The sequence below is a fragment of the Seriola dumerili genome, unplaced genomic scaffold, assembly GCF_002260705.1.
Source record: "Seriola dumerili isolate Sdu_G_001 unplaced genomic scaffold, Sdu_1.0 BDQW01000138.1, whole genome shotgun sequence".
NCBI lineage: Eukaryota > Metazoa > Chordata > Actinopteri > Carangiformes > Carangidae > Seriola > Seriola dumerili.
The window spans coordinates 8,176,944-8,200,243 of record NW_019174393.1 but is presented as its reverse complement, the minus strand read 5'-3'; the positions used below and the strand labels follow the sequence as shown (position 1 = coordinate 8,200,243).

General features: G+C 43.2%; 1 protein-coding gene across 3 annotated transcripts; it reads right to left on the bottom strand.

Annotated features, from left to right (window-relative positions):
- Positions 1 to 6,453: 6,453 nt before the first annotated feature.
- On the bottom strand, positions 6,454 to 22,929 carry nrf1 (nuclear respiratory factor 1). 3 transcript variants are annotated; one of them, XM_022749725.1, is made up of 12 exons: positions 22,840 to 22,929; positions 20,771 to 20,891; positions 20,457 to 20,601; positions 19,809 to 19,923; positions 19,530 to 19,656; positions 19,155 to 19,295; positions 15,832 to 15,990; positions 15,221 to 15,436; positions 15,008 to 15,106; positions 14,481 to 14,638; positions 11,385 to 11,506; positions 6,454 to 7,645 (listed from the first exon to the last, which is right to left on the bottom strand). In XM_022749725.1, the coding sequence occupies exons 2-12, from the start codon at positions 20,846 to 20,848 to the stop codon at positions 7,485 to 7,487; spliced, it is 1,521 nt and encodes a 506-aa protein (XP_022605446.1). In that variant the 5' UTR covers positions 20,849 to 20,891; positions 22,840 to 22,929; the 3' UTR covers positions 6,454 to 7,484. The 3 variants fall into 3 exon arrangements, with proteins under 3 accessions (XP_022605446.1, XP_022605447.1, XP_022605448.1); XM_022749726.1 differs by having other exon boundaries at positions 20,780 to 20,891; XM_022749727.1 differs by lacking the exon at positions 20,771 to 20,891 and having other exon boundaries at positions 22,840 to 22,923.
- Between the last annotated feature and the right edge of the window lie 371 nt (positions 22,930 to 23,300).

Here is a 23,300-nt window from a genome sequence, read left to right as displayed (position 1 = left end):
TGTGTTAATGCTTCTCTTCCCGTTTCACATCATTTATTCACTTGCTGTCATATCTCTGTCCCTCCTTCTCTGTCGTTCTCTCTCCAGGCTGTTGTGTCTGCTCTGCTCATGAGGGTCGCTGGTCTAGTTTGCATAGTTTTGCTTCTCTGGGCTGACTATCCTCACAGGCTGACTAGCTGGCCTAGGCGTTGGGGTGATAATGACTCCTGTTCTGTGTATGGCACTGGTAGAATTCACTGTGAGAGCTCACTATCAGTGAATTACCATAGGGCCATAAACAGAGCAGAGAAAGAACCACTTGACGATGCCCGTCCATAGCGGCTAACGCTCTGTGGCTGTCCTCTCCTGTGCTTGTGGGTGGAGTGAATGTGATGTAATGACTCTGGTGCGGTTGCATGAGCTGAGCTGTAAACGTCTCGCTGGGTACTTCGACATCTCTCTGTGCTGATGTGTCTCTATAACAACAGCTGCTTGCATTCGGATGCCCCACTCACTCCTCTTCTTTGCCCATTTTGGCACTAGCACATTTTTGCTTCTGTATATATACTTTGAGCAATTATGTGTAGTGCCAATATAGGACAAGACAGACTCCCATCGTTTTTGCTTAATCGTGGATTGTATTCTTCTCTGTGTTAGCACATGTTCTGGTATCTCTCAGTTAGAAATTGCTCATGACTGACCGACTGAATTCTCCTCACTGTCTCCTGTAAGTCATATTCTCCTCCCGTTTGTCCTTTCATGTAATTTGGTCTTCCTTACCTGACTGTACAAGAACTTGGACATGCCGACTCTTATTTGACCTTATATGCCAGTCTGTCTCAAACTATGACCCAGGAGGATGCTGTCAACACAAGAGAGCCAAACATTTTTCCCATTTTCCTTTTTTCTCTGTTTATTAAAGGTATCTCCTCTTACTAGGTTGATTAATTAAAATTCATACCATCTCATCTTAGCGGGCTCCTTGTATCAATCTGAATCACTCCACATCCTGAGAAACCATGTTTATGGCTCACGAGGGGTCTGAGGAGGCCCGGCAGCTCTCCGGTGGTGTTTGGCAATGGTAGAACTCACACTGGTGAGGTAGATGGATCCGGTGGTTCTAGACTTGCCAACTACTGCTTGAGAGCGTCGACCAGCTAAAACTGATGCAGAGGACAAAACCAGCCCCCCCCCCGAGTCCCAAGTGGAGAACACAATCTTAAGGACATTTTAGTCAGTGAGTGAGTGGCTGATGGTGGCGAAGGGTGGGGTGAGACACCGTTCCTCCCCTGCGCACTCCAGCCTCAAAGCTCCAGTGACTCTTTCAGGCACTGTCTATATATGGCGGTCAGGGCGTAGACTGTAGACCTGGAAGTACACTGATGAGGGGAATCCATATTAAAACTAATTGCTATTAAATCTACAAAGGAGAAGATGTAGATGTTTGGGAAGCAGAGGAGTTTTAACTGAAATGTGGAAAAGGAGCTGTAACTCAATTACAAGAATATATCTCAATTGGTGTATCAGGTGTCTGTTTGTAACATGTTTTGAAACACCTATAGGATGTGGAGGATGGGTAAAAACGAAATTTAGATCCAAAAATCAATATAAGTGTTTCTTGAAACAAGAGTTTCCAGTGCAATCAATGGAAAAGCGTCTGTCAGCACATCCTAAAGCATTTAGTCTGTGCATCTCAGACAATAGGGCTTGTTGACCATCTTCATTCTATCCCCAACTGAGACAATCAAACCTATGAATCTTCAAACTGGATTGATAATTGATTAATCACTTTCTAGGTTTTTAAATGTGAAGATTTGCTGCTGTTCTCAGAAAAAAAACAAGCAATTTGAAGATGTCACCTTGGCCTTTAGGGATTTGTAATTGGCATTTTTCTGTAATTTCCAGGTGTAGACTAGAATAATTCATGTATTATTTGAAAAAAACAACAACCAAGTAATAAATAATAAAGATAATTATTGGTTGCATTCCTACATGCATTTAATCTGATGGCTTGTAGTTTCTTCTGTGCTGATGAAGATGTGATAATAATGGATTCCTCTGTACATCAGTCAGTCATGTCTCCCAAGTTTGACAAGCACTGTTAGATCATGAGGAGTGCAGCGCTGCAGGATGAGGGACTCTGTGGTTGACTTCACATACAGAGCCTCAGCTATTCTGCCTTCAGCTAACCATCCAGGGGTTCCTCTCTTGGCTCCGTGGCATAATTGGCAAACCGTGCGGTGTCATTTTACCCTTCTCTTTCAATGCAGCCTTTTTCCCTCCTCCCTTCCCAAACGAAAAGGGTGGAGAGCGAGGGAGTCTTTCTCAGGCGCTGGTTTGGTTTTTCTGTAACAGTCCGTTGACAGTATGGCTCAAAAAGCTGCTACAGACTGAGCTTCATATATCTGGGTCAGGGTCTGCTAATGTAGGTGACAGGGGGATCTGGGGATTAAAACCTCTTTATCTGCCTTTGTATAAATCCTGCTTTATAGCCTACACTTCAGCTTTAGCTAATATGATTTGTATTGTTACCAGTTTGCCTGCAGGCTAGCTATGTTTGATCTACACGGACGTCGTCATCGGACCTATGCACAGGCTCTTTTGCTTTTGTGCGGGTCGGCCATTAAAACAAGAAAAGAGAGGGTAAGTGCTGAGATTGTGGCGATACGCAGAGTAGTTGACATAAAAGAGCACGACTCAAGCTGTTATTCACTGGACAACTGATTCAGGTTAACTGTGGTTGTGTCTCATGTTACAGAACATATCACGCACATATGACATAGTATAGTGTGTAAATGTAACCACGCAGCCTGTGCTTTTTCATAATGCCACATGAATGTAAGAAGTGACTGCTGATTTTCATCTCTCAAATGGCATGTTTCTTTTTGTTTTGTTTTTTTTTTTAAATCATAGAAATTCCCATATCTGTGATGGAAAAATAAATACTTTCAAAAGACTGATCCATTGTGTCGGACTCCCTCTAACGATCTTCTCTGCAGCAAAGTGCATTGTGGGATAACCCTTGTCGGTGCGAGGCCTTCTCCAGATGGGCCGAGCAGCTCAGGTTACTCCGCATTTTTCAGTGCCCCCTCTATCCCACAGCCCCCCTGGCCCCTTTCTCCATCTCTCTCTCTCTCTCTCTCTCTCTCTCTCTCTCTCTCTCTCTCTCTCTCTCTCTCACTCACACACACGCACACACATGCACACACAATTTCCTGGGTGGGTAGAGTCAGGCTGAGACAGTGCTTTGCCTGTGTTCTAATGCAGGCTGCAGAGCATTAGTGAAATGAGATTATCACCGTTCTTACGCAGTGTCTGGGCCTGGAGGTGGACAGAGGTGTGAGTTGGGAAGGTGAGGATGCCATTATTAGACTATTAGACTACATGATGGGGGAAGACGCTTCATCAGCGGCATGTCTGCTGATGCTCAGGCTTTATGGGAAACTCTGCAGAGGCCCAGATGTATAGTGAGACTGTTTTTTTCTGTATTTCAACAGATGAGAGAAATGTTTCCATCTCAAGCCAGTGGGGCACACATGACTTAAAAGCAGCGGGAATTTTTTTTTCTGAATGGTTAAATTGCAACAAAGAACATAATTTCAGTTTAGAAGAGTTTACAGAGTCCATCTCCTCATATCGGAGGGATGGTTTCTCAAGTTTTGGTCCAACCCTATGCTCAGGATGAGGGGTAGGAGATTATCTCTTGTTCAAACAAGCAGGGTTTTGGACAGCAAGCGGTTTGTGCATATGTGTGTGTTCGTGTGTGCATGTGTGTGTGTTCGTGTGTGTGTGCATGCATGCGGGGGTGTAGGGCGTGGGATGCACGTATTAAGAAACGATTAGTGGAGATTAAAGCTCTGCCCTAGAGTCTGCCTGCACGACTCCAGGCAACAAGACTGACCAACCCCTCCCTCTTCACCCTGCAGTGCCCCCTGTGGAGACTGGCCACTGAAGCCCTGGCTTCTGCCTCGTCCACCGGCTGGGGAGGATCAATAGCGCTGCCTCTCCTCTGCCCAATGATCTTCCACCACTAAACCTATTGCCCCCAGTGCGGAGTGCGAGCACTCACTCTGTAGCCTGACTGCCTAGATTGGATGGTTTTAATGACATCCAATCAGGTTCAAAGTCAGTAGATGGATGTGATGATTGGAAGAGTGCACTGCGGTGAGGTGCACGGTGATGTAACTTATAACAGTGTCACACGCAATGCAGCACTGGCTCTTTCCTTATAAAAGCGAGGCTCTGAGGCCTAGATGAGGGCCAGTACAAGATCAACTCACAAATGTCTATCAAATAAAATTCTTCTATTCATTTTATAATGATAGTCCTAAGGAATATGGCATAAAAGAGAAAATCGACAGTATATTTGGGAATGATAGAATGACCTTGATGAAGGTCGTTTATGATATGATGAGAGTTTAACGAAGGTGAATTAATTGCAATATTGTTTGTTGATTTGGCCAAACACCCATGATTCGTGAACTATAGCAACTTTTATTTGGATAAAGACACTTTTCCTAAACATGGGCTGAGATGTGCAGCACTGATAACAAGGCTGGGGGCGTCTGCAGAGCCAAGTCAATCATGTTACCAGTGTTCTTTCAAAGACATAGGGAATAGGTTCTACCTCAGTTTAATCCCAAAATGCTATACTGCAGAACGAGGTAGAAGAAAAAAGGAGTCAAATTTTCTGAAATAGGGACAGAGAAAATTTGTATAATTTCATACAATAATCAAAATTGAACTGAAACACATCAGACTGTAGTATTTAAGTTCAAGGGCTGGCACACTGCGAGGAGGCACAGAGGATGGAGTCAACAACTTCACTTTGAGACGAGTTCTGTCCTTTGTGAAGCAGTTGTGTTGAGATTCAATGATACCGCTGAAAGGTTTCAATGCAGAAACAGAGAGATAGAGGAGAGAGAGGCTTAGGTAGCATGAGGCGTAGGCCTTTTTCAAAGAAGGCATGCTAATAAGGCCTCTTTAATCTGCAGTGACAGTTTGATGCGCATGCGTGCCGCACACCTACAATGACACAAACGTTAGAATGTTTTCTGCTGCCCACAAAGACCCACACCATGCACTGCTCGCACGAGGGGTCCAATCTAAAAATGACAAGAGGGAGGCTAGAACATAAAACAAGACGGAAAAAAGGATATTTCCATCTGTGTGAATGCAACCTGGTTCAGCATTAATCTGGAGGAAGAGCGGGATATACACTGACGCCTGATAGATTAAGGCCTGAACGCTTCTCTCGCTGTCCTACTCTGCAACAGAAGGGCCCTGCTAGCAAATCCCAGGCTTTAAAGCAGAGGAGGTTCGGGCAGCTTATGATGTAATCATGGCCTTGTCTGTCACGGCAGGGAACGTGGGGGAGCTGCAGAGGAGAGTGTGGGGCTTATTGGGTTTTGTGGCGACTGTATCATTGGAAAATGCAGAGAAGTGTAGCATTCCCAAAAACGGGGGAGACAACATTGTATAGTTGTAACCATTGAAACAAACATGAAGCTGTGTGTGTGTGTGTGTGTGTGTGTGTGTGTGTGTGTTTCCTTTACCATAATGGAAGAGGTGGGATAAGGTCATTAGTCACAGGTAAGCTTTAAGTCATGACTGACACATGATAAAGCTTAAAGATGGAACATTACGTGCTCTTCCTAAACTTTTGATCCCACTTTTGACAACATGTTTATAATTATAAATTAATCATTTAGTCATCGGACCATGATTAATCCTTTGCAATCTTTATGTATTAATATAAACAGAAATGGCTGTTATAATGTTGTAGATGTAGCTGTGCTGCATTTTGACTATGTTGCTGCATGTGCAAGTGAGCTTGTTAAAAGGTGATATTATTCAACGGTTGACATTAGCAAAGATACTTATACTTATACTTATACTAGCTGCCAAACATTAACAATTGTGCAACATTAAGGTGGTTACAATTTGAAGATATTTAATCTTTGTGATTTTCCTGCATGTTTTACTCTTTCTGCTCTGCACTGGTGAAATGATTTGATTGTGTTAAACGTCACACACTTTTTAACAGCATGATTCTTGATATTCGTGCTCGGAGCGGGCATCTAGTCATTCATATCAGAAGGCTTAGGCGCAAGTCAATTTGTCATGTAGTCATGTTTTTGTCGTTCTGTCAAATGTAAGCTCTACATTCACCGCTGTAGCTGTTCTCGTCTCTGCCAGCTAGTGAGTAAAAAGTCTGAGTTGTTCTTTCAAGATACTCAGCAGATATTTTACAGTAGCTTTTTTGCTGTATATGGCTGCATATAGGGGGTTGATAAGGATTGGGAGAGCCATACATTAAATATGCAATATATGAAACCAAATGAATTAGCTATGGTACCCTTAACACATTTGATTCAGCACATCACAAAACATTGATTAATGATGCAATTCATGTATTCCTTGATGGTCAAGATTTGTGGATGAAAAAACAAGAGAAACATTATGAATGGTGAAGAGCAGCCAGTCTATTGGACTTTATTTTTTTAAATACACGTTTGGTGAGAGTTGAACCAACTGCAGCTGCATCAAACTCAGTCGATTCTTGGCAAGCAATGGTTTTTGTTATAAGATTTAGAGAAATGCTTTTTTTAATTTTTATTTGCATCACAAATAATGCAGCTCCTGTCCAAGTATGACCAACTTCCTGTTATATACAAAGTGATGCAGACCACCAAGTCCTAAGTGACATACAAAGGAGTTCATGTTAAAAAATAATATACCAAGGGGTGCTCCTATCCATGCACTGTAAATAAATGGATTTGGTAGACAAAATGGCTGCTTCAAGAAGTCAGCTCAGCAATCCAGCAGTAAAAAACACCTTGATGTATATCCTGAGTCTTCACAAATCTTGGCATGTGCATGGGCAACAGTAAAACGTCACAGGGAAAAAGCACACGACAAGACAGTATTTCAACATAATAATTCATCATCTAATGTGAGAGAAACGTCTGGGAGTGTCTGCAGCTCAGAGTTTCAGGCGAGCTGAGGTGGATCGGGAGAAATTTAGAATAGTGATCGAGGATATGGGAAACAGAGAGGAGTGGTTTGTGACTGTGGCACTGGATTTTAAATGTATCCTAAAAACAGAAGAGTCAAGCACATAGACGATACAGAAAATCCAAAACAATGATAGTTAACACACTCTGGGTGAAGCAGTGGTGGCTTTTCCTTCCCGGGCTTTTTGGTTCATCTTTGTTTTAAGGTTAATTGTAAAGAAATAAATACTATACTCAACATCACCGAGCTAAAAAAACAAAAAACAAAAAAACATTAAGCTAAATGGGAAAAAATTATTACACCAACAAAAGCAATATTTTTACATAGTAAACACAATGCATTGATAACCCACTTTTACCTCCCCTGCGGATGTACATTTAAAAATATATTTGACATTGTACACAGCGTGATGTCTTGGAAAACAGTAGGACAAAAAAATCTCCAAGGTGGCCATTCAGTGCCTTCTACTCCTTCCAGGGTCTTAATTGTCACTGCTCCAGGGTCACAACCTCCACCGCCTGGCCATCCAGAGTGACAGTGTTGTCTATGCGCGTGGCGACAGGTGCCATGGCAACCTGGACGGGCCGGTTGCCCTGTGCGAGGCTGGTCACTACAGTCTGGTACATGCTGACAGGGATCTGGACGAGACCTGAGGAGAAGAAGTGGGACATTTTGACTTTAGACACACAGGACCAGCGTCATTAAATTTCATTTTTAACCTATCGACAACAATTCTGAAATTTTTAACAGTTAGTCATTTACTGACCAAACTTTGTTCAAATGTGAAGACCTGTCTTTTTCTTTTTTCAATGTCATTTTACAGTTTGAAGAAATTGCTTTGGGCTCACAGAACTTCTGATGGATTTCCCACCATTTAATTGATAAAATGTTACATTAAAAAAAAAAAAAATAATGACCTTTAGTTACAGTCCAAGCTGTGAGATTGGAAACAGACTTTCAGGTCTTAAAGTCTGAGACCACTTCTCCATTCAAGTGACAATATTGACAGTATTTTGTGGCAGGAAATCTTCGTCTTATTCAAGCCGAGCTGCTGATATGAACAGTTATTTATTAGAATCAGTTAATCAGGGAAAAATGCTAAGTTGGGTTTTAGACGGTGGAGAAAACAAGCGATCTGAAAACATCTGGGAAATTGTAACGGGGCTTCCTTCACTATTTTATGCTGTTTTATACACAATCGATCAATTAATAAAAGCAATCAACAGATTAATCAATAATGAAAATAATCATTTATTGCACCCCCAGTACTAAGAAATACTGCTCATTCAGTCTTTGCTCAGAGGACATCTCAGGAGTCAGTCCAGTCCAGGTAGTTGTCTGTGACAGGAGGCAGCCATGTTACAGAGATGGCATTTCTGAACAATGGTCCGATTGAACGTCCCGAGCTTGCCCCCCCCCCCAGGCCCAGCTGTGAGTGTGTCTCTGCCTGTGGGGATTATTGCTGCAGTCACGTGGGCCTCTGCCCCACCCTACAAGCTGTCACAGTGTCACAGGCAGGCAAGAAGGTCAGTGGAGGGGATGGCAGTGGCTCATGCCGGCTTCCATTACTGTGAGCTAAGAAGCTGGACACTGAACGCACCAAATACACATCACACGTGAATCCTTTCAGATTCGCACGCGACATGTCATGGCCTGCTTTCTAATGTATTTTAGTCCCTACAATGTTTTAAGAGTAAAAAACAAACAAACCGAGCCTCGTCGTTATTGTTCATCTGAATTTCCCCCAAAATAAAATAAGACCCCTTTTGTCAGGCTGGCAATTTGTTGGTCCTTTACTGTGGGCTCTTGCTAAGCCCACTCGCCGGTGATTTGTGACAGGGTTAAGTTGTACTGATGCAGGTAATTGTGCTGGCTGTGATTACGGGGGAGAGCTTAGGGAACAGGGCATTGGCCTGGCACCGTGATGTACAGACACAGCACAGTTACTGAGTGAAGTGCCTCCCTCGGCCACTCCAACGTGGTTACTAAGACATTAAGGGCCGTGGCTGGTGTGGCCCTGTGTATGTATCAGTGTGTGTGTGTGTGTGTGTGTGTGTGTGTGTGTGCGTGCCTGCATGCCTGTGTCAGTGAAGGGTCGCTACACAAGCCAATCAGCGGTGTCTGGGCCAGTGCACTTCAAACGGTGCTCTTCACTCCTGTGTAGCACTACCCTGATTAGCTAAGGTCAATAGTGGGGAGAAGGACTGGCTTTGGCAGCTCCATTAGTTGTTTAAGAGAGCTATTGCAGCCAAATGACCCCTCAGGAAGCAAGATGTCAAACAACAAAGGCTGCAGACGTTAGATTTAAATAACTTGAATTTACATTAGTGTACAAATGTGTAAATATAGACTGGAACACTATAGATATTTTTGCATCTGCACAATGTTGTAGAAGGTTTTCTTATTTAAACTTGTAAGATTCCATCTTTTATTTCAATGTTTTATCAAGACATTTCTTGCTATGAAGAAATGTAATTTCACTTGGCCGCACCTGATTTTATAGACAAGCAAAATTTTTCAGCCAACAGAAACACCGAAGGTATTGGAATCAATTTTCTGCCACCTTCACGCCCTATTAGGTTTCTGTTCTTGCCCCTTTCAACTAGAATACACGACTACAGCAAAGCTCTCCCTCAAGAGAATGCAAGCAATCCAAAGAAACTATGTTTACCAACTGTGCCTGCAACAGTCAGCAGTGTTTCACACAACACTATTAGAGCCACTTGTTCAATTTCAAATCAGTAATTTGAACTATTAAGTAAAACTACTTAGTTTAGTAAAACACTACTAAACTACTAAACTATTAAGAAAAAGCTGCTTTGGTGCTTAAACACATGCTTCACCTCGGTGCTGTTGATTCCACTAATGGAGGGTATGGACAGTAAGAAGAGGAGATGTACATATGTCTGAATTTTGAGAAGGCGAAGATTCTGATGTTTATAGTGATAGTGTGTGTGAGTGTGTGTGTGTGTGTGTGTATGGACAAGCAAGAGAACCTGGGGTTGTGTGCTGACAGCTGGCCCAGTGATTAGACCATGGACTGATAATGGAGTGGATCAAAGCTCTTTAGGAGGGCCCCTGAGGGACCTACTGATGCCCCAGGACCAGTGTCCTTCTCTATAAGTGTGTGTGCGTATTTATCCCACTGATAAATACTGATGGCAAGATTGACAGCTTGACAAGACGTGTTTGTAGCTAAACCTTTGAATATGGGTATAATAATTAATTTATTGTATCATTACATTGATCATAAATAACCGTGACACAAAGCATCAGTCCGCTAAAAGAAATTATTGAATTGAATTGATTAGGCTTCAGCAACAAATTAAAAATGAAAGGATAATAATAATTGAATTGAATTGCTATTAAGCCAGCATTTGCTAAACCTAATTATAAAAGGCGTTAAGTCTTATGTCACAGTGTGCCGACAATGAGAAGGTCATGGCTAGAAAAAGATTCAATATCTAACGTATGTTGTGCTTAGTTTCACCTGTATATCTGTATTCATGTGCAATAGGATACTGACATTTACAACAACATCATCATTAGATTAGCACAGTGTCCCCTGATGTTACTCATTGACAAGCAGTATCCCGCCCTGAGGATATCGACCGAACATATGCTTAAAATTGTTCCTAATGCTCTCCAACAAGAGTGTGAGGCTGTCACTATAAACTGTTCCAGTCCCAGCCGACACACACACACACACACACTGCCACAGCAGTGCATTCAGCATGTATGTGAGGAGGGTTTACGGCAGGGTCACGCAGCTAACGCCTCATTAAAAGAAAGGAGTGCTCCTACAAGACACACACACAAAAACACAATCTGTCACATCAGCACAGAGTAGATTAGAGTGTAGGAGTTTAGAGGCCTCACTGCAGTGCTACTGCAGGAAAGCTTATGGTTGGTGAAACTAATTAGAAATGCCATTGGCTGGGGAACACACACACAAGTACCAATTAGAAAAGATGTGATGCCAAAAATATGTTGTTGTATATCCACTTGTCACAATAGAAAATGTCTGGTACAAAATGCTCCTAACATACAGTATTTTTGAGTGACCATTTGAGTCACCGAAAATCATTATGTCATTTTAATATTTATCAGCTGGTTAATTTCTACATGAGCTACGAAAAACAGATATCACGGTACGAAGAAACTAGTTCAACTGATGAAAGAAAAATGAATTCGGAGGGCTCCCCAAGCTTTTTATTGACAAAATTTTCCATAGACACCAGAGACACCCAATTAAATTATCATCTCAAGCCAAAATTGACCTTAAACTGTATGTGATGCTAGAGGGCGGGTGTATTTGTATGAGGTGTATTTTGCATGTTGTCTCAGTGTTTGTCGTGTTGATAAAAACATTAGGGATGAGTATGTACCTGTGGCATCCTGAACCCCGGCTAGTGCCCCAACAGCAGCTGCCGTCTCCGCCAGGACAATCTGCCCTCCGCCTTGTAGAGTGGCCTCTGCCAACGTCGCTACGGCATGGGCTGCTGCCTCACTGCAACACACACACACACACAGACGAATAGCACATCAGATATAGTGTACAGTATGTGAAAATGTCAGCAAATGCGCGCACGCACGCGCGCACACACACACACACACACACACACACACACACACACACACACACACAACCAGTGTTCTCACAAAGGCAAGGGTTATTAGAGTGATGTGGGGTGAAGAGGTAGGAGTGTATGAGCTGTAAGAGGCTTTTCTAGTCTGGACTTATGGAGAATCTGTCACATCTCCCTAAACGCCAGGTGCTGCAGGCCTAACAAAGCAGTTTTATTAACCAGATTCATCCAGTGGATTTACCACGAGCCTATTACCACACCAGCTTCGTTATGAACTAATGGAACTGTTCACAGCTTGGTTCATAATCACATCTGAGATACAAATGCAGACGGACAGATAAGGAGAAGGAGGAGCTGTGAGAGTACAGACAGAGACAGAAGACAGCAATGATGCATTCACACTGTGGCTGTATATGAATGACACCCAACTGGATGCTTTCAGCCATCACACTACGGCTTGCTGTGCAACAAATATAACAACTTCATTACATGTCTGCACATTTAATAATCAAAGCAATGGGAAGCGGGGCAGTGGATTGAAGAGCTTTACTAATTGCAGTCGACCGTGTCTGATGAATTTTGTCACACTGTATGGTGTCATATTTGGTGCCAGTGTCATTACAGCAGAAAAGGCAGCAAGAGAAAGAGGCTCTACTCTCCCTCTGGAGCTGGAAAACAGAGACAAAATGTTCCAGAGCCTGTGGAGCAGAGAGCCCACAGTGGCTCAGCACAGGTAAACAGCAGGAGGGGAAGGAAGAGAAGAGGGTAAGGGGGGGGGGGGGGGGGGGGGACTCAGGTGGGTACAGGTAACAAGCCCCAATGGGACATACCCATACACATCTGAAATTATTGCCTTGACAGTACTGCAGGGAAAAAACCAGCTCACATCTCAGTGAGCTGGCTGAGTATCTCGGTGAGTCTGGCTGATGATCTCAGCAAATTAAAAAGGCCTGTAAGACCTTCGCCTGAGAATCATGACAATCAAAACTGTAGGCTGATAAATGCCTACAGGTCTGTAGATTGTAACAGGTAACTAACATGAATACATAGCGATGTCATTAATTCACTGAGATTTCCAAGCTGCTGTATTCTTGTGTTGTAATCAGATCCTGCAGACACTTGGCCCTCCATGGGACATAGTTTAAGATCCTGTTGTAGGTCCCATCTGAATACAAGTGTGTTTGTGTGTGACTGAATTCCCTTCAGGAAAACAGCCCAACAACAACACCTGTACATGGTTTATTACAGTAAATGGTTGAGATATTCATGACAGATGAGAGTTTACTGTCCACTCACTGCTCACAGTGTTACATTACAGGTTACGAGTGATCGTATTTCAAACCATTACTGGCTTTACTAACACCACTATGCAATCACATATTTAGCACCTGCTCTAGTGTTCTTTAATAAACAAAATTATACTGAGCCATTAGCACGTGGAAATATGTGGCTAACAACCAATTTAATGGCTGAGCACCTTTGCACGCTGCCGCTCTAAAAGCTACAGGCTAATTAATTAGCTGCTGAACCAGGATCAGAGGTAGTTGACGATCTCCAGGGGACCCCGGTGACCTGCCCTGACAGTTGTCCTCGTTCTCGTCCAGTTGTTAGAGCTGCCTGTGCAATTATGGATTCGTCTTCCGCCACCAGTGACTGAACACCCATGAGGGTTGTGTCAGTGAAAGCTAAACACAAAACCCACCACTGTCTCTACTCTATTTACACATTTTTAATTGTGGACATTAATGACCTGAGGATACTAGTCATGGATGTTAAGTAAAGTCTATTATACGACTGATGTATTCATTAATATTCATGAGATAGGTCTACTTCAAGAGGACTAGGATTCTTCAAAAGGTTTGCTAATTGTAGACCTAGATTTGAACAAAGCTCTTCTCCACCAAATCTCCCATGTAACTTTGCCCTACTGTTGGAACCCAGTGGCGTGCGGTGACATTTACAGATAGGCAAGCAGAGCCGAAGAACCAACAAAATACCTTTTCATGTAGCAGTAGCAGTAGCAAATCTCTCTTAAACTCAAGGCCTGTTCTGTCTGCCTGACTTTCCTGTGCTGAGAGTCTCTCTCCTGCATCTTGTTGCACTCTGCCTGGACATCTTCACCTTTTTGCACTCCTTCCTGGCTGAAGAAGTATTAGGATTACTCCTTTGAACTGACAGTAAACATACAAAATGTACAGTATAGAGGGAAATGTCTAAAAAGAAAATCCCTTCTAGGTAATCTTCAAAATGTACAATACGCCTGAGCTCCAAGATGTTTAGTGAGAAACCTGTACTGATTTAAGATGATAAATCACAGCGTTATTTGCTCATTTACTTGCTACTTCTACCACTTAAAAGACTTGTTGAATGAACTTTCCTATATGCAAGTACAGTTTCCACAAGCATCTGTGCATGTGTATCTTAACTGAGTCAAGGGCAGTTGACACTTGTCTGTGGCTAGCTATAGTTAGTCACCTCTCCGCTCTGCTTGACAAGCCCCAGCCTTTGTCAATGGGACATGGCCGCGTCCACATCCACGTCCACGTCCACGTGAATAACAGAAATGATAGCTGCGACAGCTGGTGGTCAACCTAGCTTCCAGAGACAATGGCCTGCTACGGCCACAAGTGCTGTAAGGAGAGATATCACTTTCACTTCGGTATTGATCTAATTGGTCTTTATTTTCAGCTTTTATTGGTCTAGAACTGCTTGTCTTGTTTGTCCTGACGCCATGCCACTGCTTGAACCTTTTTTCTCATGTTGCCTTCCTCTGAGAAGCCAGCGTTAAAGCGCTGTGTTATACTTTCATCAAAACGCTGTTTACTTGTGACTTTGAAAGCCTTGTTCCCCGTCCACAAAACTGGCAACTATAATATTAAATCCTCTCAGTATCACCTGTTGAGAGCCATTGTGACAGTGGCTCCGGGTTGCATCTCCTGACTGGCAGCGACCGCAGCTTCAGCCAGGGACGCTACTGCCTGCGTGGCCTCTGACGCTTGAGTGGTTTGGATTGTCATCTCCCCGCTCTGGAGGGTGGCCCAGTTCTGCTCCACCTGGAGAAATAATACAGTGTCATGCCAAAAAATATCTGAGCATCAGCAATGGGGTCATAAAGACCAAGAGCCAAAAACTGCTGTTACTGGATTGTTGGCCCTTCAGGCTTGTGTTTTGATTGTGTGGTGCTGAATGGACAGCTCCCATAGAAGGCACTTTATCAATGCATCTAATCTGCCGCAGTATTCTTTGTTTTTGTCATTGAGGCATTTGTGTGTTGCATCTATCAATTAATGCGTTTTAGGAAATTAAGGAGTAGTTGATTTGGAGTCCATCACTACAGTCAGGATGTGTAGACACTACCATGTTTCATACTGTGGTTATGTATAAAAAAGTTAGAGGTGTGTGTGAGTGCATGTGGCTGTTACCTCTCCATCAGTCACAGTGGAGTAGTTAACCTGTGCCACCGTCACACCAGGCAGCTCTGAGGCATCTGCCAGAGTGGCAACTGTGTGTCCTGTGCCAACCTGAGAGATGCAGTCACAAAATTCACACATTAAACTTTAGAAAAACTAAGAAAGATTTGAATTTGAGAAAGTGCTACTATAATGTATAATGAGCAATCATCAAAAGAAATGCACCTGAATGAGCGAGACTGTTCCATCAGGGTTGTTGATGGTCTGTACCACAGTTTGTGAGGGCACAAGGTGAGCGATGCTCTGTGCTGTGGCCAGGTGGTGCTGGGTGGTTGTTGCCGTGGTTACCTGCTGGTCTTCAAAAGCATACAACAGATCCTCACGGCCATGCTGCTTGTAGCAGTTCTTCACGATGGTCCGCAGCGCCTGCGTCCAAGACACCTGGGGAATTAAAAACATGAGTTCATGTGTGTAATTCTACATATTGATTTTAAGACTGCTGACACTGAACACCTCATTACAAATTTTCTGTTGTCCCACAGGTAACTCATGGCCAAGAGAGAAAACATATATAGATTCCAGTTCATCAGATACCATTTAATACAGAGAGAATGGGATGAAAAACGCTGTTTTAAAAGCAACCTCCTTACGACTGCAAAATCAGGCACCTGTGTAGTTTAGTGCCACCTTGGTTCCTAATCTACAAAAACAGACATGGCAGCTCTTGGAAAATGCTTAAAAACTATTTTACCGTCACTGTATAGTGTAGAGATTGAGACTTTCCCTGCAGCGATCAACAAAGTATGACATCATTACACCAGTTTTTTTTTTCTCACCCTCTGTTTCTGCTCCTCTGTGCGGACGTCACTGCGGACATTGGCCCAAGGGATATCCTCAGGCCACCACACTGGCTTGCAGCTCTCCTTACCCCAGCCAGGCTTCCCTCGGCCTGTTGAATACTTCAGCATCTCAGGGATGAACGCTCGCAGCTGGGCCTGAAGCAGAGGACAAGTACACAGAGAAAAGACATGATACAGACACCAAAACTCCAAAGTGGAGAGCTGCAGTGTCTCTGTCTCTCTCTCTCACACACACACACACACACACACACACGCACACACACACACGCCCTTGAGGCAGGCAGCAGGAGGCGGGTATTGATCCGGTACCTGCAGCCGGGTGCTGAAGTGGTCATGGCCTGCAAATAGAAACAGGCTTTCTAAAAGGAGAACAATGCGCTCATGTTTATTAACAGACCAATCTATGGCTGTGGCTCCAGCCTGATGTGTCAGACAGACACCATGAGAACCATCAGGGTTGATCCACCACAGTCCAGCAGTCAACATGTCCCAGCAAAGGCTCCAGTACACTCAGCATAGGTATTAATAAGGAGAAACGTTTCAATATTGTTGAAAAGAAAATCAATGTCAAACAAAAACATTAGATTAACTTTGATCACTCATGACGTGTGGTATTTTATGGACTTGTGCAGAGACTGTTGTTATTATTTCATTACTGTGGCTGCATCTGACTCTATCAATGAATGCTTGTCCATTATATTTGAGTGTATTCACAAACAACTAAGGGAGCCAAACCTCTTTTTAGTGCAGGTCGTTAGAACTAAAAAAAGGTCCTCTAATTGTGGGCTGATTGCTTTGTCCTGGAGTTCTGAGACCAGCACTCAACATGTATCTTTAGATCGCAGAGGTACAGTGGGGTTGTTACTTTCAGTTATTTCAAAAGAGTGAATTAATCAGGGGAGACCTGCTGATGGAGTTTATAAATTATTTTGGTTTTGTTAAATAATTGTGACTAAGATAGGTGCAGGTACTTTATTTTTAATTTACCTGAACATATTTAAGGTGTTTCTCTGCTGCAGTTTTTTGTTACTTATCAAGACAAAACTGCCAATATGTTGTATAGGTGAAAAGGTTTATTCATCTGACTTTATTAATCTTTGGAGATTTTTTACAAAGAAACCAGGTTTAACCAGTTAGCAGTTACTTTAAATCAGTTGATTCAGGAGAACTACTCAGTTGCCAGTTTATTAGGAAAAGGAAAAGTCTAGCTAAAACTAAAGCTATATAAAATATAAAATCTGTATAATTAATACCTTCTACATTCAGGTTATAATGTTAGGTTTTTGGAAACTGTCAGAGAGGTGATGATTCACCTTTAGGACACCTGGAAGATGTAGTTTGCATTGATTTGCAGGGGTCTAATATTTAGTCTATCCTCACTGAAAAAAATGGGGTGAACTAGTTTTAGCTAGGTCCATCTGATACACTAGCAACAGAGTGTAGGTTTAGGGAAGCCAGATAACCCAAAGAGAGGTGACCATAGACCTGATATATTGTATACTGAATTGCTTTTGAGTCCTTGTGTCATGTGTGGTCTTGAGCTAATCAGATTTGCTTGCTATTGATCAACCGCCAGCATACATGCTTTAGGTGCACTAGCGAGTAGCATGCACATCCCCTCACCATCACATCAACACTTCCAGGACAAGGCATACACTCACACTCACTGACAGGCTGAGGGTGGGGCTTAGTGCCAATGTCCTCAGTGTCCTGGTAATATGCAAGCATCACTGAGGGATTATATTGCACAATGAGGCACTGCAGCGTCTGCCTGCCTTGACATCACGGGCTAAATTTGGTTCCGGAGGAAATAAATCCCTCCCCCCTCCCCCTTTAAACTCACAAACCACCAATACATAGTTCCTCAGTGCAAGAGATATGACAAAATGGGTCTTGAAAGAAAATGGACGGTCGATACTTTATCACAACAGCTTTGGAAAAACAAAGACTGCATCCAGTCTTCAGCACAACACTGAGCTGACAACTTGGACTGGCCCAGGAAAAAAGGACTTGGTAGCCAAAAGGTTTTTGCATCTCCACCTGTGGCTGGTGTGGATGTATGTGGGTGCATGTTTGCAAGGCCAGATGGCCTAATTACAGTGGCTAGTGAGTTAAGTGGCATGTTGTCTTGGCACCCACCACCCCACCCCCCAATCCTAATCCTCCAAGCAATGGTCCAATCAGCATTTAGGAAGGTGGCTATGTTGCCGGGTCCCTGGCCCTAACAAGGCTAGGGGGTAATTATGGGCTCAGGCTAGTCCCAGGATCACCTGCTACAGATGCTCCACATATTGGACTGGCCAGGGCCTCTGCCTGCGTCACTAAACCTCACTTGGGATTTCTTCAGCTGCACAAAACCTACTGCAGATGTCTATATAGAAGACAACAGGGTCTTCCCATTATTGAACAGGAAAACTAAGTGTGAAATAGCTCCCTGTCATCGCAGATCTCTCATATTCATGCTCTCCACTTCCAAGGTTCATCAACCTTTCCCAGAGGGACTGGACAACATCCTGTCTCCAACACATGGCACACATATACCTCTGAAAACACCCGCCCACACTGTTCCACCTGGCTTGGCGAAGCTGAGTGAGGCAACAGGTTACTCATGATAATCTCATCCTACAACCTCCAGAAAAACAAGCACCAACTAACACCTGCCCTCCGAGGACTCATCCGGCCCTGGGATTGGCTGGGATTGGCTCCCAGGGTTGAGGACCGTCTCTGAGGGCCACTGTCATGCTGGCTACTCTGACAATGATCCAGAGAATGCGTCAGCAGCACTGGGATAGCAGAGTAAACAAGCCGGGATCCCTCGGGTGAAGAGAGGACTCAGGCTGCGAGTGGTGCTAATGCAGTGAAAGGCCTACCAGGAGCAGTCTACTCTGCACCTCCTCTCACTGCTACCACAGCCTGTCTACAGAGAGATGAGGCTTTGCTTGTTTTCAGATGCAGACCAGCAGTGCCTCAGGTATACTGTATGGCTGAATTACAATGCATGAATCAAACTCATCCGATGGACATGCGAAAACAACTACAAATGAGTGTCTGACCTTGATGCTTATAGCTAGCTGAGTTCTTGCTCACAACAGACATAAAACAGTCTGTGAACCTGATTTGTTGCCAACTGGTGCCCCCTGCTGGGAACACCGACGTTGCATTTACATCTCAGACACCAAAAGAGAGACGAATGTGTGGCTTTGTCAAAGGAAGCAGCTGTATACTTCTTGATATATGAGGTTGTTTCACTCGAGAGGGTTGAACCACACCAGATGAGCAGAGAGAGTACTGAGCCTGACCTGGGTCATCTTGTCCACAGAGACAGGGATGCCATCAATGGTGAGGGGGGGCAGCTCTGAGGCCAGCTCTCCACCTGCAGGGGCATGTTCAGCCAGGGCGTTCTCCAGATCCTCCAACATCATGCTCTTATACTTTCTCACCTAGACAATAGAGAGACAGTTGCGGCACAGGGTTTCAGTTTAGGGCTGGAACTTTTTGCTAATTATCAGCTCAATCAACAGAAAATGAACTGACTCCATTTTGGATGATCATTTAATCATCAGGTAAAAATACCAGACATTTGCTAATAAAAATCTTGCCTTCCATTGTTTTATATCATTAAAAATCAAATATATTGTTTCCTTTATGCTGTTGGTAAATGTTATAATACTCACCACATTCTCCAGAGGAGCAGCACCAAACACCTTGAACACTGGGTTGGGTTTGGAGGGAGAAATACACAGCACTATGGCCTGCTGGCCCACTCTGGTGGTGTACTCATCCAGTGTGGCTCTTAGTTTCCTGTAAGCATACGCCGGCATTTATTATCTGCTTCAGAATAAAAGCAACAAAGTACAATGCCAAAAGTGACATTTTTGGCATTGTAGCTGTTGAAGGAACATACGCGGCAGAGGGATTAGGAAGAGATGGTTTTGTTGGTGTGTAAAGCTCACCTGAGCAGACGGGTCTGCTGCCTCTTGCGGATGGAGGGGTTGGATTCAAAGATGTGAGGCCTCTTTCTTTTCTTACCTGTTGCCACGGCAGCAGCAGCTGCCATGCCTACTGGCCCTGAGAAAAGAAGAAAGAACAAGCTTGTGTGCAGGTAAAACAGACAGGTCATCAGAATAAACACCACACTGTATGTTGTGTATGACTGCAGTTGTGCAACAATTTTCTTAAACGTATGGCTTATGTGCATGTTGTTATTCTTCGCTTTTGGTTTGATTTTGACATTTGCTATTGAAAAGGATTATAGTGAGGATTAACATGGAGCTGGGTTGCAATTGCAGCTCACTGGCACCATTTGGCACCATGTCAACTCAAAAAGTCAAAAGACAAACAAGTGTTGTCAGGAGCTGGACAGGAGGGAGCATATTAGAGTGCACTGCCTCCGCAAAACAGTGCACTGGCACCACCTGCTGTTCAGTTAAAAACATTACACTGAAATCAAGATGCCATGAGTGTTTTACTGAATCAGTAGAATCCATCAGAGATGCTATATTTAAAAAAAAAAACAAAAAAAAAAACACATGGTCTGGTTTGTTTTGTGCAGATGACTGTCTTTGTCCCGTTTCTCCCTGCTGGACAGAGCTTAGACTTACCTGCAGCAGCCAGGTGGGCGGTGACCTCATCCGTGCCAGCCGAGTTGAGGATGTCTGTGTCGTCATAAGGATCATCATCCGGCGAAGACGTTGAGTCTTCCTCAGCACTCATCATGGATGTTTCAGTAAAGGTGGCCACATGTACCTATATACAGTAAAGAAGCAGGTAAAATTGGTTTAAATTTCTGGTTCAGCCTACAGATCCATCTGGTTGGTAAAATAGTTCAGACATCCTGCGAATAACTGAACTTGTGATAAGAATAATGATTGCCCCTCTGGTTTCCACTATTTAATTATTATGCATCTAAGTGCACCTGCTGGACCTGTTGGCTGACGGCGCTGGCCTCGATGGTGGTCATGTGTTCTGTCTGGTGAACTGTGTGCTCCTCCATTACCGGCCACCTGGTCTACACAGCTAGATTAACAGTACAATGACTGAAAGAGAAAAGAAAAAAAAAGGAAAGGAAAAAGAGAGATGCAGCATAAGTTAATGATAGGAATCGTTTTACCCCCATATGGTGCCTGGGTGAATTCCATCTACTCTTTATAATAGCACAGAACTACTGACTATATATGTACAGTTTAGCAGATACATATTACTGCATACACACAATAATAAAACTACCCATTTGTCCTCCTATTATTTATGTTGTAGGATGAAATTATATGACAGCATAACTATGCTACAAACTCAGGCTTATGATTTAAAATAAAGTATCTAGTTTGACTTAATGACAAGACAATGAATGCAAGCAATGTAAGGCAAACCTGTCACCATGCACAGTTGCCACCATCATCATTTATTTTCACAGTAGACTTTAGTACATATGTGCACAAGTCTCTTTACTACCGGCCAAAAAATGTGTATATCAAAAATGTAAAACTGAGCCTGCAGATGTCTTTGTGCTTCTTGTCTGACTGCATTGATTGCACCACTGCTGCTCTGCCTCTAGAGGGCTTCACATTGTATCAACCATTAGTTTCATTTTTGGAAAGATATTACTTTAATCAAAGCATGAAAAAATTGATTTATTGTCCTGTTTATTATGTGTTGAATAATAGGTCTTACACGGGATGAATATGCAACACATGCATCAACACATCTATATTGCAACACATACATTGCGATATGTTGCAACACAACAATATATCTTGCCTAGCAGTAGTCACATTCATACCATAGTTTCAAATACAGCCGACTGAAAGGAAATTTCTGATAGTGAAAAGTTTAGATGTTGTCACGGTGTGAGACAGTCAGTGTCAGATTCATTGGTGAACTGCACACGTGTGTGGAGTGGAGTGATATTACAGCCTGGTGGAGGGTTGAAAATCACTCATTCAAATGAGGTTTAACAAAACACTTGAAAACGTACACACACAATATGCTTTGTTCACTTAGAAATCCATGACTCAATCGATATATGGTCACTGGGGACCTGTTTTTTGAATGAAATGAGCTACTAAGGCAGTTTAATGGGGATAACGTGTTCACTTATTTCACAGTGGGCAGATGATTTACGGAAATATGTCTTTAAACAGGTGTGTTCAGTACATGATTATTTTCTCTTATAAGAGACTTAAACAGGAACATTGATACCAACAAATAAAAACATGACAAAACATAAGGAGACAAAATTCTGTCATTAAAAACAGACAGACATGTTTATTTGCATCTAATATCCCCTGTCTGAACTACAGTACATAAACTGTAGCTGCAGATAGGATCAATGGGCAGATGCACGAATCGGTGCACAACTAAAAAACGTTGATATATAATCTGATCTATGGTCAGGAATAAGGCAATTTCTCCTCAGCACACAGTAGGTAACTGTAACTGCCTGTGTTGTACAGATATTGTTATTGCTAAAGCGTTACAGTGCTCTACTGTTAGCCGACTTGCCGGTTGGTTGACAACGACTGCCCAACCGAGCTAAGCTAGCAATGTCCTACATTTGGCTAATTAGCTAGCTAGCTAACCATTTGGCGCTGCAGTTTCGGTCATATGAATGGACATTAGCTGTGATCGAGAAGAGGAGACGATTTTTTGATGATCGAGCACGGAGTATGAATTAATTCAGTGTGCAGTGAAAGGAAACGTTAGGAGCGCAGCAGCCAGCACGAAACCCGCGCAATATGAAACAAAACAGAGCGCTACAACAGGCCCAGCGGCCTGTGTCTCAACCACAGCTATTCTACTCTATCTGAGCTTGTTGTCGATAACGCGCCTACATCATGATTCCCCGCAAAAAAGTCACATATGCATCACAATCCTGCTCCAGTCAACATCTAAACAATCTGCATCTTTCACCCCAACGCTGCCGGGTTCGATGATGCGGCTGCGCCGGGGCTGAAATAGATGGAGATTGCGCGGTAGGGCACTAACCTCAGAGCGGCTGCGCTACTTCGGGCCTGCGCCGTACAGCGGGGATGGAGCCGAGCTCTAATGGAGGACAGAGGGGAGCCAGCAGCAAACACAACGAACAGACCGCACACAACTCTGATCTGCACTAGTGATGCCTTCAGGAGCCCCTCCTGAGTTTCTCATTGCCACAGTCACAGTCATATAGTTGATCTTACATGATCGTACAACACTAAAAACACTGTTTCATTTCTTTGGTTTCATTAAAATGAAACAATCTATAATATGATGATGACACATCTCTGGGTTGTGCTATAGGTGAATGGCCAAAAGTGTGCATTAGTGAACAAAGAAATAAAACAAGTATACTGTATTTTAATTCTTCTGCTTGTGTATTTGTCATGTCTTGTAAATCTTTAAGAGCAGCAATTCAATTCAAAATACTTTATTCGTTCCACAAGGGGCAAACACAAACACAAATACAA

Coding starts and splice junctions, on each gene's coding strand:
- nrf1 (XM_022749725.1), bottom strand. CDS start 20,848: ATGGAGGAGCACACAGTTCACCAGACAGAACACATGACCACCATCGAG. Junction 19,924..20,456: donor CGCCCACCTGGCTGCTGCAG/GTAAGTCTAAGC, acceptor TTCTTTTCTCAG/GGCCAGTAGGCATGGCAGCT. Junction 15,437..15,831: donor CAGAGGAGCAGAAACAGAGG/GTGAGAAAAAAA, acceptor TTAATTCCCCAG/GTGTCTTGGACGCAGGCGCT.